Source organism: Dromaius novaehollandiae, chromosome 7 (genome assembly GCF_036370855.1).
Source record: "Dromaius novaehollandiae isolate bDroNov1 chromosome 7, bDroNov1.hap1, whole genome shotgun sequence".
Classification (NCBI taxonomy): Eukaryota; Metazoa; Chordata; class Aves; order Casuariiformes; family Dromaiidae; genus Dromaius; species Dromaius novaehollandiae.
The window spans coordinates 28,271,395-28,288,927 of NC_088104.1; the positions used below are offsets into that span (position 1 = coordinate 28,271,395).

The following is a 17,533-nucleotide window of genomic DNA, read 5'->3' on the forward strand; positions in this document are numbered from 1 at the left end:
ACTAGCACAGGATCCCAGTGGGGCTAAGCTGGAGAACACAGGCAAGGACATCAATGGTCATGCACAAATACTGAATTCAAAATGTTAATGGAGCTCTGAGGGAGCTCTTTCTTTTCATTCTTCCTGTACAGGGGGATCTGTTTTAGGCACATAGAAGCTGAGCGTATGCCCTTTCCCTGAGGCTGAAATACCCTTTCCAAATGTGTGGTGTGGTCTGAAATTTCTATTGATATTGTTTAGGTGGAACTCGCTCAGAAGGCAGAGAGGGTCAGTTTCCAGACTTCTGCATCTAACTTCTGTAATGAGTACAGGGACAAGTATAAAAAGGATAGACACTAAAAAGAAAATTTGAAAATTATAGATTAAAGTTATTTTATTTATAGAAAACAGATGAAAAAATAGGAGATCTGTTATAGTATCTAGAATGACTGCCATGGCCTCCTGCTTCCCATTCTGCTTACATTTCTGCAACTGCTACAGAAATCTCCACGATGTACTGCTCCCAGCTTCTTCCCTTCTTGAGACCATGGCTGTATAAGTAGCTTGCAGAAATGCAGTTGACTAGGGGGCCTGCACCTAGACTGAAGGCAAGCAGAGGGGAACTGGCCCAGTGCTTGCATTCATCTTGTCATGTTTTCAAACAGATAGGAATGGTCAGTGTTCCTGTTTGAAAAATCTGCATGCATTTCCCTTCAGCAGAGGGAAAACTGTCACAACAGGCTGTGTAGAGAATGGATAAAAATATGGCAGGAGATTTCTACTGTTCCAAAATTCAGGCACGGCTTAGATTTTCTATCAAAAATTGGTCTGTATTCAGGGAGTTAACATCCTTTTGCAAAAACTGCCAGCCTTTACTGGGCTGTATCTTTACCAAGTCTCTGTTTGTCTTCACACTTTTGAATTTTTCTTTTTGTTTGTTTATCAACCAGTGTTCTCTTGTCACTGTTCCCTTTATCTCGTGTTCTTGGTCCTGTTCTGTAACCCGCAATGCTTGGAACAGTCATTTGCTTCTTTTAGAGTTTCCCCTTCCTTAAAATAGTCTGTTTTCTTCTTTGGTAGCTGTTCCTTTAACTCTTCCTAGATTTCAGTTGTCCTGCTTTGTATTACCTGTGCTGCTGTGCAAATTCTCCAAAAGTGAGAACATTTTTTACTCATTTACAAAGTCTTACCCATTATTACCTACTCATTATTAAGTTAAAACGTACTAAGCATTTTACACACAACCTTCTGGTTTTGCCCCAAAACATTTGCAAACTGCAAAGGGAAACAATATCCAAATACAGGGCTGAGGAACAGAGAAGTAAAATCAAATTGATAGCAGCACAGCAAAATAGGTATATGACACAATATAACATACAATGGGCATCATGAAACTGCAGGGGAGGGCGTAGTAAGCTTTTGGAGGGAGCTGAAAAAAATGGAGGAGATACTTAGAGTGACAGTAGGAAAAGAGATTTTCTTGTAAGAAAAACAGCTGGAAGCAAAATATAAAAAGAGATTGGGTGATAGGGACTATTTGTCTATAGTAAGTAATAAAAAAAAAAGCACAGCAGAGTCAAATTCTTCAATGATATAAACATTTAGTATCAGCCCTGTGAAGATAATGGCGTGCATGTTAGTGTAGAATCTAACCCCACCCCCCAAACATATGTTTTGCTTTAATTAGACAGCATAACTTGGCTGTCCTATTTTCATCTCACCAGTAAAGAGACATAACATATTTTGTGTGTTTTAGTCACTGAAGTATGGATTCAGTCAGTATGGATTCAATCAGAGAACCGTTCAGCTAAACCAAGTCATCAGAGCTTTGTTTTTCTTGTGTTTTTTATTTGGTGCAACATACCGTCTTTCTAATTTGCAGATAGTTCAGTTTTGTTTCATTTGTGAATGAAATTTCACAATTACTAATTTATACTGGTGAATTTTAAGATACTGTCATTCACTCTCCCTTTTCCCCCTCTCCCCTCTTTTTTGTAAGTGTCCTCTGGCTATTTGAACCATGGGGTTTTTTGGTAATGTTTTGGTGAGGGCTGTTAAGGGTTTGTTTGTGTGTTGGCACACCTATCTGGGATTAAATCATCTAGGCATAAAACATATTCCTTTGTTTAAACCATTTCCATGTTGAATGCCAATTCAAGCCTGTTATCAGCTGTTAAGAACATTTCAGAGGAAAATAAATGGTTCGTTTTAGTCCATGTAAAACAGTACTTGTGCTTCAGTGGTTTAACCCATATGGGAATAGCAGAGTGCAGGAAATCATCATAGTTTCAGAAATGCAAGGCAATTTTTTTTTAAAGGCCATGATCATTTTGGCTGCTCTGTGTGATAACCTCTTAGGGGTCAATTTCACTATTGTTAGGAAACAGATTTTGGATTGAAAAAAATTAATGCCTGTGGTTGGCCCTGTTTTCCAGAAACATAGTGCTTCAGGCATAGATTACTGTCCTCGTCTGTATTGTTCTGTTTGCCTTCATCTTTAGCATTTGTTTCTGAATTCAGTCATATCAATTTGGTCAGGCATCGCACACATCATGATTTGGCTTTCTTTTAACTTTTCTTTGTACATGAGCTGAGTACAAGTAATTTTCAGTCCATTAAAGACTGAAAAGTGATGCTATACTTACATTTTCCTAAGAATGTAGTGCACTGCTTTTCCTCTTAACTCAATTTTATTGAATTTTTGCTTTATTCTGTGATTACATCTGTGTGCAAATCAAAATTTGATTGCATTAAGTAATAATGCTACATTGTGGGAGCACCTTTTTTCTTTTCATCCCCCTATCAAGTGACATTAAGTTTATTTTCTAAATTTAAGTGAATGTATCTTGCTACTTTTGAAACGGTCTGCTTTCCTGTATTTTTATTTTATAAGCACTTTACCTTGTTACATGTTCTTTGAGGCTCTGCTCTGTTGTGTAATGTTTGTAAAATGCCTTGTATGAAGAGGTTTTGGTGTCAGTTCACTCATTAAGATGTAGCTGAAATACAAAATAAAAAAAATTGGTTTTGATTGTTTTCACAGCAGTGTTGAACTCTGTGGTAACAAAGCTTCATGCCTAAGTTGACGTGGAATGTGTATTTTATTCTGTGTCATGTTTCCATCTTGGGTAGGTGGAGTGGTGGTAACAAGTCTTAGTAGACATGTATTTCAGACATGGAGGCAAATGAGAAGTAAAAACAGAAATGTAGAGGATTGTTTAAATAAAAATATTTTACAAAACGACTGTAAAAGGTATCTTACTGAAGTGGCAGAAAAATTGTCATTTCCATTACATACCTTTGTGTATTTTAAAATGTCCTTTTGTCAGAAGGCATTATGAAGGTATTATATAGAATAACACGATTTAGGCTTTTTCTGTAGAGTCATGGATGCCCCCACCAAAGTGTTTGGAATAGAAAGTTGTTGGTTTTTTTTTCCAAAATAACTATATTTGTATGTAAGAGAACATTTTTGTCAGTACATCTAATTTTGCTTTTTACTACAGTATGGACAACCTATATACGTGTTTCTAATTCTTTGGGTTTTAATTTTTAAAAATTCAGAAAACCCTTATTTTTTCTCCACCTACCTGTTTGTGGAAATAAGTAGGACATAAAGGTATTTTTCTTTCATCCTATGCTTAGGATGTTTATGCTGCATGAGAGATCCTGGCTTTGTGTCATCTTGGTCAGGCTAGTTTATGTTTTTACACTTACTGGATACAGAAACAGTATTGAGAGCAAGTACCAGGACCAAGACTCCCTGCTCACAGCTAAGTTATCTAGGCAGCAGTTACACAGGCAAGGTCTTTCTTCTGCAACACGTATCGTGTTTGCTCAGTGCCACACATTTCACAACAAAGCAAATGCTCTCTCTTGATATGAGATAGAGAGGTTTGAATTTCCACAGGCTGAAGACTGCATGTAGTCCAAGTCTCATTTCTGGGATGAGTTTTCTAATCACTAGACTATTAAATACAAAGTGCTACTCAATGGCCCCTTATAAAAGAAAGCATAATTTTGAGAGTGAGAGCTCTAGTGTCTGTATCTGTTAGATATATTCTGTATATACCAAAACAGGCCTGGTGAGGATCCAGACTATATTTTGCAATCCAGTTATTTTTGTGTACAAGATTAGACACCTACCTACTCAAGGTCAGATACTTTCAGAAGCAGAGCTGTTGGTGCCTGGAAAACTCTCAGGTGAAGGCAAGGTGCAAGTCATGAATTTAGCTACTGCCAGGAACACAAAGGTGCTGAGCAAGACTTTCGTGAACTGTCCTTGGGATGTCTGAGAGCCACCTGAGCTCCGTCTGCAGCATGAGTATAAGAGGACAGAAACTATACAGCCATTTTCTTCATATCAAGAGTCCCTTTTCCAAACCGGGTAGTTCCAGTAGCCCTTCCACTTCCTCCAAGGGGCAAAATGAGCTGTCACTCTGAAGCTGTTATGAAAACAACTGTGGTCAAGATCAGATGTATACAAATTACACAGCCGTACAGCATCCACTTCTCAGATTACCAGATCAGATCTCTGCTTCCAAATGGTGTACACATATATTTGTTATAAATGCATCTACAGTTGTTATAGGGATGGTACAGTCTGCTGATTTCTCTTGCTGAAAAGGTTATAAAAATCTGTAGACATTCTACAAATAATATATAACATGCATGTAAACATAAAGACTTTAAAATTATTAGTATCTCTCATTAAACTGTTTTTCTTCAGATGTAGCAATTGGGGCTCCGCAGGAAGATAATCTAAAAGGAGTTATTTATATATATAATGGCAGGGAAGATGGAATAACTCCATCGTTTTCACAGGTATGTTTTTTCTATTATATATTAAAAAAAATCAGTACTGAAAAGCCTTAGGTTTAAATTTGAGAGTGTTTTCTGTCAGAACAGCTGGATTACTTTAAAACAATTGAATTTCAGAATATTTTTACATAGCCTGTGATTTCTAGTCATAATATGTAACCTGTAACAAAATGTTTTAGAGGCTTCAGACAGGATTTATGGGTTATAATATTTGCAGCAATGGAGGAATATTACTTTCAGAGGTATATGTTCACAGGCAAGTATCTGCCTTCAGAGGCAGGACAACTGTGCTAATATAACTCAAAGATTAGCTTTCCAAGAATAATTTTCTTCTCTTTTTCCCCTCTCCTTCAGAGAATACAAGGACATCATGTCAGTAGTGCTTTAAGCATGTTTGGACAATCCATAGCAAGTGGCATTGATGCAGATAACAATGGTTATCAAGGTGAATTAAACAATTTTGTTTATTTTTGTTTATATGACAGTAGAAATGGATAGGGAACAACCCAACCATGCTACTTGTTACTCCTTCCAAGAGCAAAATCTGTTATTAAGATGACATGTCACATCTTGCATTTTAGGAAGAAAAAAAATGATGGGGTAAAGCTGAGGGCAAGCAGTAAGTTTTTTACAGTCATCTAACTATTATTGAAGGGCTCAGAAAGATGTGATAGTGCATAGCGCAGAGGAGGAAGAAAAAGCTGATTTTTAGTTTTATGGCAAGTACTTCATCTGTTAATGTCACAGTCAGCTAGATTGGTCCCCAGAAGTATGTCTACTGTGCTAACCTGAAAATCTTATATGTCTTTATGTAGTCTGGATCTTGTCACAACTCGTTTAGCTCAATGACTCTCAGGCTGTGCATCAACAATAAATTAATCTGGCCTGGGGCTCAGAGCACCGGATTAAGAACGTTATGTAATTCTTGTGGGTGTGACACAGAAGGGCTAATTTCGTATAAAACAACTTCGCTGGTTTCAAATATTTTTCAAACATACACACTCATGTTTTAAACATACTGTCAAAATATTTTGACATTGTACAGATAGGTGTTATGTCAGGTCAGGTACTGTCTGTCCTGCCACTATGGGTATAAAAGCATAAAGTTACGGCAAACTGCATTTTGTGTGCTCTATTTCCACAGAAATGTGAATTTGTAATGCTGGGTTAACAGGAAGTGAACAGGTAGTCTGTACTTTCAGGTCATCTGCTGTTGCTTTTTAGAGAGCTGTGCTCTCATCATTTAGACTCATCTGAAAAGTTTACTCTTGTTTCCTCATTTGAGAAACTGTACTATGTATATTTCTTTCCTTATCACATGATTAGTTTTCATTTAATTTGGAATAAAATAACAAATCTATACTTTTTTATATCTATTTATAGTTTTTATATACAAATATATATACATACACTTCATATGTATATAAAAATTCAATTTTACTATATCTATGTATGTATATATACAGCAAAACTAAATATTTGAGTTACAAAGGAGGCAAGGACCTCCTGTTTCGCTGAATTGTGCTTCATTGTCAGCCACTTAAACTTGACATGGAAATCAAATCATCACATTACCAATATCTGCAAGTCCAGACAAATTAGTATGCAGCTTTAAGGGACAGGGGGCAAGTGTTTGAGGAATCATTTTCTATGCAGATAAGTACATCTTTGAATATTAACATATCCCTTATAATAAATAATGGGCAAACAGTGTTTTAATGCTGTTCAAAAATGAGTGTACTACAAAATGCTTGTACCTGAGAAGTAATTCCTGTTGAGTAAAGATACTTACCTGTCATTTTTTTTTGGTTTGTACAGATGTAGCAGTTGGTGCATTTCTCTCCAATTCTGCTGTGCTGCTGAGGTGAGGTTGATATATTTCAATGCTTTAAGATCATGCAATTTAATTGTAAATTTTTAGATGTAATTAAAAAAAAATAGTAGTATGTTTTGGCTTCATGCTGCTCTTTGTGGTGTTTTGAACTTCAGTCATTAAGCTCTAGAATGCTCTATAACTGGTGTATGTTTAACTAAACATCTTGGAGAAAAAGAAAATATTATTCTTAAACTCCTTGAAGCAATAGAAGTTTCACACACAGCTGTTTGGATTCTTAAAAATGCATAATTTAAGAAGATATCTTAAAAATAATCATTTTAAAATATAAGAAATAGATTCTGAATAGATTCTGTAAGCTGACTCTGAAGCATTTTCTGAATGTTAACTCTTTTGCATTCTTAGAACAAAACCGGTGATAATTGTTGAGGCTTCTTTAAAACACCCTGATTCAATAAATCGAACTAATTTAAACTGCATGGAAAATGACCAGCCTGCCACCTGTATGAATTTAAAGATATGCTTTACGTATACAGGACGAGAGGTACCAGGCTATATTGGTAAGCTGCTTGGAAAAAAAAAATCCAGTTAATGTATTCATTTGAATAAGAAATGAACCTATTTAGAATAATAATATTGGTATTTAATAATCTACTAATCTGAGCTCAGTATAAAATGAAAAATTAAAAGCTTGGGGCAAAGTCAGCCCTATAAGTAACCGAAGAAGGTTTTCTTTAAACAGATTCTGGTGGAAAAATATAAATATAACTTGCATGCAACTAAGATCAATCACTATGCAATCAATTTTCAGAGGGCTAGAAGCTTTCATTAGGGGTGGATTTGTCTAAGGGAATTTGTAAATGGAGCATTTTGAGGTTGATATTATGGAACATTCTCAGGAGAATATGCATCAGAAGATATAATTTCTATCATAAATTCATGAAAATTGTTATGCCTAAAAAGTTTTTATAACTTTTATTTTCCCTGATTTTAACTTTGCAGTTTTGTTTTATAATCTGAGTGTGGATGTGAACAGAAAAGTGGATACACAAGCAAGATTTTATTTTTCTTCCAATGGAACATCTGATACAACCTCTGGAAATATAAAGATTTATAGCAAGAACATTGCCTGCAAAGATCATCCAGCATTTATGAGGGTAATGTAATCTTCAATGTGTATTGTACTATAAATCCTTTCCTGTCTTTTAAAAGGACATCTGCTGCAAAATAACTTGTATTTTATTTACACCTCCATTATATAATTAGATAAGTACAATATTTTTGTTGATAACTTCCACAGTTAGTACCTTTTAGTTCTGGTGCTTTTTCAGCTTTTATGGGAAAGTCAGTGGGCTTGTCATCTCTTATGTCAGCAAGGATGTGCATAATAATTATCACAGTGATGATGGACATAAGCATTTCTGGCCTTTTTTTTCACTCTATTTTATAGAAAGCAGATCATAGATTGAGGCCAGTTTTGTATCAACCAAGAAGACATGATATGGCATATTTTCAACTGAACAATTCTGACAGAACTTTAATATCTACCTTGTTCTTAATGCAAACCCTTTAAACTAATAGTTACACAGACAATGTTTATTATGTAATTTTTAACCATTTCAAAGAACATATCTAAGGTCTTGCTCTCCTTCTTACTGTGAGTGGAAGAGGTAGACTCACCTGGTAAGAAAGGAACCCGTTCCTGATCCATAGATGAAATGAATCTATTGCTAGAAGTGGGTCTGCAGTTTGAGGTTTCTAGTGTGGTCTGTTTTGTGAATTTGTTGCAACGAGCCAAAGGCCCACTAGCAGGGCATGAACAAGAATACCTGTTTGGAATTCCTCAGTTTCTCCCTGCAAGGCAAGCAGCATTCATCTAGGGAAACATTTAATTAGAGAATCAGATGTGGAAAAAGGGAGGAAAAGAGCACCCCATGGGAGTTTCATGAATGAATTTAGAGCTGAACAGTTCTGATAAAGAATGTGCATTGTGCCAACACGTGATCTCTACTCTACTCCTCTTATGAGTGAAGGCTGCACAGATACATAACCTCCTCCTGGACATCTCAACCTGAATCTCAGACTGCATTTGTAGTGAATGTGGTTACAGTTCTCTATTTGTGAAGGTGAAGATGCAGAAAAGACCTTTGTTGCAGAAAGAACCTCCTGGTAGAACTGCTTAGGAAAAGAAGCTGCAGAGGCAGAAGCTCTGCAAGAGGAAATGTGCATTCAGCAGGGTGCCATTGGAAACGTGCAAGATAAGATGCGAGCCGGATAGGGAGGCCTGTACCAACACCAGCAATAGACATATGATATTAGCTACTGTGCAGGAAGTTAGCCATTGGTATCCGTGAAAGCACAGGATCCATCTAAGAGCAGCCATCCTTTGAGATTAAGGATGGTACTGACTTGGAAACAAGTTAATAAGAATCTAGTCAGTAAGATTCTAACCCCCAGTAGTCTCAAGGTTACTGTTGCCCTAGAGGAAATGATATACATGTTTGATTAATGCCTCGGAAGCATGAGTGAGGAATCTATCTTGAAAGGAAAAACAATCACAATCTGAACAAGGTTTAGAACATTCATAAGGCCATTGGTTGGACAAGAAAAACATAAAATGAATCCATCTGCCAAACATCTTAGAAGCTTGTCTACTCCAACAAAAAATTTGGAGAATAAACGGGAAGAACTTCAAGCCCTAATACACAGTGAAACAGTAAAAACAGTGGACACAGAGGAACTGTGTTATATTAAACTCAGAAATCATACTTATCTCCTGTGAGACCTTATCAAAGAGAAAAAGAATTCTTTAAAGAAATATTAAAGACCGGGAATATTTAGATGGGGATGGGGGAAAGGGTAATAAAGTAATGGACTCGCTTGTCTAGCCTTTTCTTTAAAATCTTTAAGGTAGCAGTTCTGTGACCTTTTGAAACCAGCGTCTATCAGGGTGACTGATGCAGTTGATTCTGCACAGAGGCTGGAAAACAGACTTAATATTCTACAGCTACATAAAACCCGCACAGAGAGAGACTCACATGTATTTTTCTTCTTCCTTCCTTTTACTTATGTTTTGTTTATGACATCATTAAAAGCAAATTCTTCAAGATAAAGCTTCAGGGTAGAAAGGAAAGCCTGTTATCTACTGGAAAATTGCCCAGATACATCTCAACTGGTAGCTGCACCTAAGTGAATGTTACTTAAAGGAGCAGTGGCAAATTGCCCACTTAAGAGAGTTTTGTATGCTAAGAGAGATCTGACTGACAGCTGACCTTGTACAGATTGCTTTACCAGCATTAGCAAGTATTTGTGTAGGAGGAAGAACATGATGTGGCTTATCATTCCTATAGTCTACCATTAGAATTTTTCCTCAGTATAACTCAATTTTCTTTTAAATTCCTAATTGTAGCATTATGTAACTCTCCTTCCCCTCACTGAGGTTTCTGCGCTTGTATGAAGCTACTAAAGTTAAGTAAATGTAAATGTCTGTCAGGTACAATCCTTGCAAGAGACCATGTACATTTTACATTTGGGGGGTAAAGAGTAATTAGTAGTTAATTAGTATAATGAAAGTAATATAAAGCAGATGCAGAGAAGACCTTGTGGAAGATTATTATGAATTAGATAACATGTGATTTGGTCAAAGCAAGCTTGTAGATAAGAGTTAAAGCAGTGGCCATGTGGAGGGACAATCAGCGGCTGTCTATCTCATACACTTAGGGAATAATTTAATCAGGTTTGCTATTGTAGTACTCAGTGCTTCAAGCTGTTCAGTTTTCACAAGTAGACAATTCGGGCTCTGATTTGCAACATTCCTACACAGTCAAGATTTCATGTCAAAATGGTCATTTACTGAGGAGTTTTATCTTCTTAGTATGAAGTAGGAAATGTAAAGGAAGAAAAATAAAATGCAATCATGAACTGATTTAGTGGTAATGTGGGAGAACTCCTTTTGAATTCCTACAGAAATATCCATTATTTTTGTCTGGAATTTTTGCCTATTTTTGTAATTGGGCAGTATAGCATTCCATAGGTATGTAAAGCAGTATGGTTGACTAAGGTAGGTCGCTATTCAGTCAAACATCTTTTAATAAAAGAATCTTCAGTTCTGAAATGCCTGATGCTGTTGTTGAATGTATTATGCTTTTCTGTATTTCTGATTCCTTTTTTAAGTGACAAAGATGGCTGGAAAAATACATGAGCAATATGGCTTAGGAAATTATTGTACATGTAAAAAATAAGTGTTCCTCCTTAGGATAGTTCTAGGGATTTTTATAATCTTTAAAACATATGCATACATGTTTGTCTTATATGATTAACTCATTAGGTTTCCAATTTTCATAGAAAGATGTAAGGGATATCTTGACTCCTATACATGTTGAAGCAAGTTATCATCTGGGGCATCATATGCTACAGAAAAGAAGCAGCGAAGAATTTTCACCACTTCAACCAGTTCTTCAAAGGAGAAAAGAAAAAGATGTTATAAAAAGCAAGGTTAGTGTATGAATTTTTTTTAAATGCAATAAATAAATATTCACGTTTTAGTCTTTAGATAAAAGAAACTTCACACACTAATAGCCTGTGAAGCAATCTATCTTCCAGACCAGCACCTAGTGCCTGGATCTTATTTAATAAGCTGGTACGATAAAAAATGCTTAATTGTGATTAAATAATTTTGTTTGCAGATCCTGTATCTAATCTATATTATTAAAAAAAAAGACGTGTGCAGAGAACTTTTAAGAATATATAATATCAGATATATATAAAAATATACATGTATATGTAAATATATACATGTACGTATGCATGTGTACATATACATGTATATATATGTATACATATACTTGTATATATTCAAAAAATATACAATTTTTATATCTGTATACATGTCAGAGCACACAGGTATTCAATTCATCCTTTAAAATATGTTTCTGGAATTTTTTTTATAACTTCTTCAGCTACACAGGATGAGTAGCTTTCCAGTATGAAATTGTCCTTTAAAATGAATTCTGTGTTAAATATCCAATATCGTGTTTGCCTTAAACTGTTTCAACAATGTTGTGAAATGTTAATTCTGTGACAGTACTCCAGGTTTCCAAAAGCAGTCGGGGTGGGGGAAACAGTGTATTCTGTATCCTTAAATGAATATGAAATTGACTTTTTTCTCCCCCAAACTGAAAAGACTTTTAGTTTTTACAGGATGCTCTGAGTTTTTAACGACCAGATGGTCATAGAAATATTATGACTTCTCACAAACAGTAAGCTTCACATAATTCATTATGGTTGACAATTGGAACTTCAAGATATCTGAAAGCTCCTTTTAAATGGCATTTTTTTCCCTTTGGTCTTCATCCAATATTTTGTTTTAGGAACCACACAGTCTGAGAGAGAGACAGGCTCGTGTTGAATATAGGCACATAAGTAAAGTTTGTGTAATAAAACTCTCTTGCAAGACTTACTGTTCCATATCATAGGAGAGACTGCAGAGACCTCTTTTCTGGATCCACTAAAATGCTCTGCCCTTTTTATGTGCTGCTTTTAGAGTTGGCTAACACCAAGCCACTGGTTTAACTGTGAGAGATTGAGCACTGGTATAGAATGTTGTTTTTCTAGATGCACAGAATGTGTTTGGAAAATGGCAAATTGTAGCGTGAAAGAATTGTTCTTATGAGCAAGGACTATTTGCAAATTCCAGATACTAGGATACTATTTTTTTTTTTGAAATACTTTTACTCAGTATAATCTACATAGTATACTAAAATGCTTTCTTTCTGTGGTCTTTTATAGTTCGTTTTTGCAAGGCTTTGCTCCCAAGAAAATTGTTCTGCTGACTTGAGAGTTTCTGGAAAAGTTGCTTTTCCAAAGTAAGTATAATCTAGCTTTCATTTGCAAAAAGAGGCTCAGTAAGATTTTGTCTAAATTGCTTCTTAGTCTTTTGTATGTAAAGAGAACTAATTTGCAAAAGTAGACTGTGAACTCCCTGAAAAAATATGAGAAATAATATTGAAGAATATTTCTAAATTATACATCTTCCAGGAAATGTAACAGAAATGTATATGATTGAACTATTCTTGCCTAATCAGAAGATTTTATAGCTTATAAAGCATATCTGCTTGACAAAAACGTAAACTTGTAGTTCTACATTTCGTACATAAATTTGCTAAGATACAGACCTCAATGTGCATTCCATAGGTAGACCACATAACTACTGTTAAATTGACAAACTATGAATTAATTCTGCTACTCTCATGAAGATACGAAGATACTATACTTGCACTGTACAAAGGAAGATACTTCAGCTTTGTACTAAAAGATTGTTATATTTAGTATTTCAATTATAAAATAAGTAACTGATTCTTTTTCCTTATTTACTTAAGAATATTTTATCTTCAGTTTTATGCTGCTGATTGAGACACCAGATGGTTGGGTATTTTGTGAGGTTTAGAGTCTTTTTCCTTACGTGAACTAGCTTGCATTTTTCAAAACTAATTTTGTTTTGCATTTTTTCATTTACATTCCTATTTTTTAGATCCCTTTCAGTATGTTTCAGTTTTTCCTATTCCTTCCTATTATGTATCTTGTTTAAATTCAATTATTATGCAAGATCGTTAATGCACTGTCAAAGTATTAAATATAATTCAGATTAGTCATGCAGAATCTGTACTATACTTAACAATCCTCTGTGAGATATACTTAATCATCATTTTTCTGAAGTTTTAAACCATGTACCATTATTTCTACGCAAGATAGTTTTTAATTATTTGATTTTAATATCTTACCATCCCAATCTTTTTTCTTTATTTGATATTATACTTAGAAGCAGGAATGATGGGCTATTGGTGTGGAAAAACAGAGAAGCTGTACTTGTGAATCTCAGTTAGTTAGGCATTTTGCATGTGACCTGGGCTTTCCTGTGTAATTTATCACTTTAAAGTTGATTCTATTTTAATCAAAATACTAAGTTTATCTCGTAGAACAACCTAGAATGACACACACAGATGATAGTCACGTAATACTGATTAATCACACCTGTGTGATTCTGAGCACAAACAATTTCATCTTCATAGCTCCCAGAATAAGGCCTATAGCATAAGCCCTAAGCCCTTCCTTTTCCTGAGGCTTTAAGATTATTTCATTTGAATAATTTTGAGCTTTTCAGGGAAAATATGTGCAGCATTTTCATCTGTGATATTAGCAATGCAGTGTTTTTTTTTTTTTTTAAGTACTTCAGAGCTCTAGGAAAGGAAAACAGATCACAACATATCTGTTTGGCATTAGGTACTGGAAAACAATAGCAGCTTTTCAGTGTAAATAAATAGGCTAAATATCTTAATAAAATGTGAAATATCAGTCTATATTACACTGTGCCTCCAGTATCTCGATTAAAAACTACTTAGCTGTGATGAATTAATTTATTTTGTCTAGGCAGAATGCATTCATTATCCAGGAACAGCAAAGCAAACAGTTTTAGTTTGAAAAGAATGAAATCAAGTAGGGGTGTCGCTGTAATGCCTTAGTTACTGAGTTATGAGTCTTCACGTATACACTTTCATGTTTTCTTTAAATTGCTTTGATTCTGGCCTGCTCTGTAATCTTCTAGTCCACATCATGCATTTTTTAATGAACTATGATTACCAGGGAAATGCTGTAGTTTAGCTTTGTTGGGAGTCCCAGATGCGTACCTGGTGCTTTTGTGCACTTGTGTGTTTTAAACTGGTGGGCATTTCTGTGACAGTGTCATGTTAACAAATTCAGTGGTAATGTATAAAATTAAGCTGAATGGTAAATAGATAACTCTTGTAAAATAGCTTTAAAATTTAAACTAAACTAAAGTCAAGCTACTGCAATGTTAACGTTGTATTTTGCTTTAATTTTCTTTTGTCTTGGAACCTATCTGCTTATGCAGTGCTTTTACCTTCTGTTACTTGTCTAAGTGCCAGCTCCTTTCCCAAAGGTGTTCAGTGACTAATGCTTTGGTTTCAAGCCAGAATATCTGATAAATGTCTATTTCTAGGCAGCCCTTCTACAAGTCTTAATTAAACTTTAATGTCAAGCTGAAGTTTACTTTTAGATCCTTATAGCGTATCTCTACTTGTAACATGATTACAGAACATTACATAGGACCGAAGACAGATATGTTAATTTACCCTCCTTGTGACCTGTTCCATGTTAACTCAATCCTATACCTTGACTAAAGAGAGCTGAGGACTGTGACCAGAGAGATCAAACAATAATAATATGAAAGAACTTAAATTACTATCTTGTTTTTTTAAATAAAGTACATATCCATGTTTATGTAATATATTGAACTGTAAATCATCTGAGACATAGCTTATACATATTTTTAGTATTCTTTAATGCATCTAAGTACTCAAATCAGGAGCCAGAGGCTTCATGGTGCCTCTCTGCAAAGGACTGAATTTTGAAATAATATCTGAAGATACTGTAGCAGTAGCACATCGCTATTCTCTTCTGTAAACGAAGGGACCTTTAAAAGGCATAACCTGATTGGTTTGACAACACCCTTCTTGCTGTCACACTAATAACCTTAGGGCTTAAAAGGTTAACTCCAACAATACTAGAGTTGACCATCATCTAACTGTTGTAGTACCTTCAGTTAAAGGAATGAGTAAACACTTTCCTCATTATCTCCAGCTGAGTTTTTTCAGATACTAGAGCATAAGCTCTATATTGTTTTTCACATTGTGTTGTTCTTCACATTGTTTTTCATTTGCATTCTGATCATTATTTTTATAGGCCTAACGATAAGAAAACGTATCTCGCTGTTGGAAGTACGAAGACGTTGTTGTTGAATGTTTCTCTCCTCAATACTGGAGATGATGCATATGAAACTGTCCTCCACATTCAAATCCCTAAAGGTCTTTATTTCATCAGAGTTTTAGAACTGGTAAGAACAAAAAAAAATCTCTGAAATAGTAATCCTTTGGCATTTGTATTTCTCAGCCAGACCTTTGCAAAATTACGGATTATGTATTGTTCAGTTTCTGTAGATATTGACAATTAAAACATCCAAAAACAAAAGCTGAAAAAACTCAAGTTTTGAAGTTTTTAGACTTCTAGCTACCTAATCCACAGAATAGAATTTGAACAATTTAGGTTACTTTTAAATAATTTTAATAATAAGACATGATGGTAACAACTGAATGAAAACAGGTGGTTTCTAAATGTACTTCAGGATGTTACCGCTATTTTTTGTCTGCCATGATCATGTAGGCCCATTCTCAGTAATCACAAAGATCCTGTTGAAGCTGCTCTTTTTCACAGATTCTGAAGGTTGTGTATAGTCTTATGAAGAAGGTGCAAATCAAATTGTTCTCTCTTCCCCCCTTTTAAGATACCTGATCTCACAGGTGTTTGTGTAGAATTCCCTCCCCCTCACCCCTTCAGCGGTCGGTTTTAAACTTGAGTGGGCCTGATGCATACATCTTAGCTTCATTATTAGCAAACAGAATGCGAAGTAATAGTATAAATTAGTCAATATAAGGATATGTTAGTCATTTGCATCAGTGAAATAACAAACACCTAGTTCAGTGAAATAACAAACACCTAGTTTTATTGTGTGCATATTTGAAAATGTCTTAAAATGTCTGAGAAATAGTTTTGAATCATTAATAATTTGTCCTTTATTTTAGGAAGAAAAACAGATACATTGTGATGTATTAGATAAAGAAATTCATGCAGTGAAACTTGAGTGCAGCATTGGCTATTTATATGTAGATCAAAAATCAAAGGTAAGCTATGTATGAGGTTCCTAGTTTTCAGAACGTTCTAAATATTTTAATAGGATTTTCGGGGGTGGGAGGGGGGACACTTGTTTTTCAGAATCTCTCCCTCATTCCCTACTAATGTCATCTTTTATCATGCTAGTATCTGAATCTCTCTGCTCCTTTTAAAGTTAGTTGCTTAAACATTCTCTGGAATAGTTCATTAAGGGACTGCATTGCATCAGTTGATTGCACTTGGCTTCCTAGACAATTAAGTTGACCAAAATTATGAGCAAATGTGGTAGATCAAATAGAAAGATATTAGAAGTCTTCTCTTTCTGAAAGACTGGAACTGAGGAAATTATAAATGATCATAATAAAACATTTTCATTAAAACTGTGTTAAGATACACTATCATTTGATATAAAGAAAATTTCACTTGTTCTACAGCTGGATTTTAGTTTCTTCTTGGATGCAAGCTCATTTACCAGAGCAGAAGACGACCTCAACATCATCATTAATGCTACCTGGTAAAGTCTGATAAAAATTTTTCTGTTCAATGAAAAATATTCCTTGCTTTGGAAAACAGAACAGGGAACACTGGAATGACTTAGTAAAGCACAATTGTGAGAAAGGACATATATTGCAAAATCTATAGAGAAATGAAAATTACAAAAAACCAGAGATAATAGCTATTTAAACAATGAGCAGATTTCTGCCAATATAAAATGTTCTTTTTTAATGCCTAACATGTAGTTACTAATGAAATGCTTTTGTTTTAATAATCGAGAAGATATACATGTAATATTTGTTCACAGAAATGTATATGCATATATGTAGTATATGTAAATGTGTATAGCATATGACACTGCATTCTAAACTCAGTTTTCTCTCTTTTTGTTTCTTTTTATAGTAAAAATGAAGATGTGAACACATTGCTGGATAACACTCTGACTTTAGCTGTGCCTCTAAAATATGAGATTGAGTTAAATGCTCATGGGTAAGTCAACTATTGCTATACATGCACATTCATAGAACTGTTGTCCTGTTAATCTTAGGAATCCCCAAAGTTTTTAAGCAGAAGGATAAGGTAGCTGAAAATCCTGAGAATGAGATGGCACAGCTATTCTAGGGTCTGCTATATACTCTTTTTTTTTTCTATTACTGTAGGGGG

At 34.9% G+C, this 17,533-nt stretch overlaps 1 protein-coding gene across 1 annotated transcript in view; it reads left to right on the top strand.

Moving 5' to 3' along the window:
- Positions 1 to 17,533, top strand: part of ITGA4 (integrin subunit alpha 4) — a 42,101-nt gene that overhangs the window by 16,138 nt on the left and 8,430 nt on the right. Inside the window, exons 11-21 of the mRNA XM_026110318.2 lie at positions 4,709 to 4,803; positions 5,155 to 5,245; positions 6,619 to 6,664; positions 7,040 to 7,194; positions 7,637 to 7,791; positions 10,979 to 11,128; positions 12,422 to 12,498; positions 15,392 to 15,542; positions 16,288 to 16,386; positions 16,810 to 16,889; positions 17,273 to 17,359. Of these exons, the coding sequence (XP_025966103.2) occupies positions 4,709 to 4,803; positions 5,155 to 5,245; positions 6,619 to 6,664; positions 7,040 to 7,194; positions 7,637 to 7,791; positions 10,979 to 11,128; positions 12,422 to 12,498; positions 15,392 to 15,542; positions 16,288 to 16,386; positions 16,810 to 16,889; positions 17,273 to 17,359 (1,186 nt within the window). The remainder of the gene's footprint in view (positions 1 to 4,708; positions 4,804 to 5,154; positions 5,246 to 6,618; positions 6,665 to 7,039; positions 7,195 to 7,636; positions 7,792 to 10,978; positions 11,129 to 12,421; positions 12,499 to 15,391; positions 15,543 to 16,287; positions 16,387 to 16,809; positions 16,890 to 17,272; positions 17,360 to 17,533) is intronic.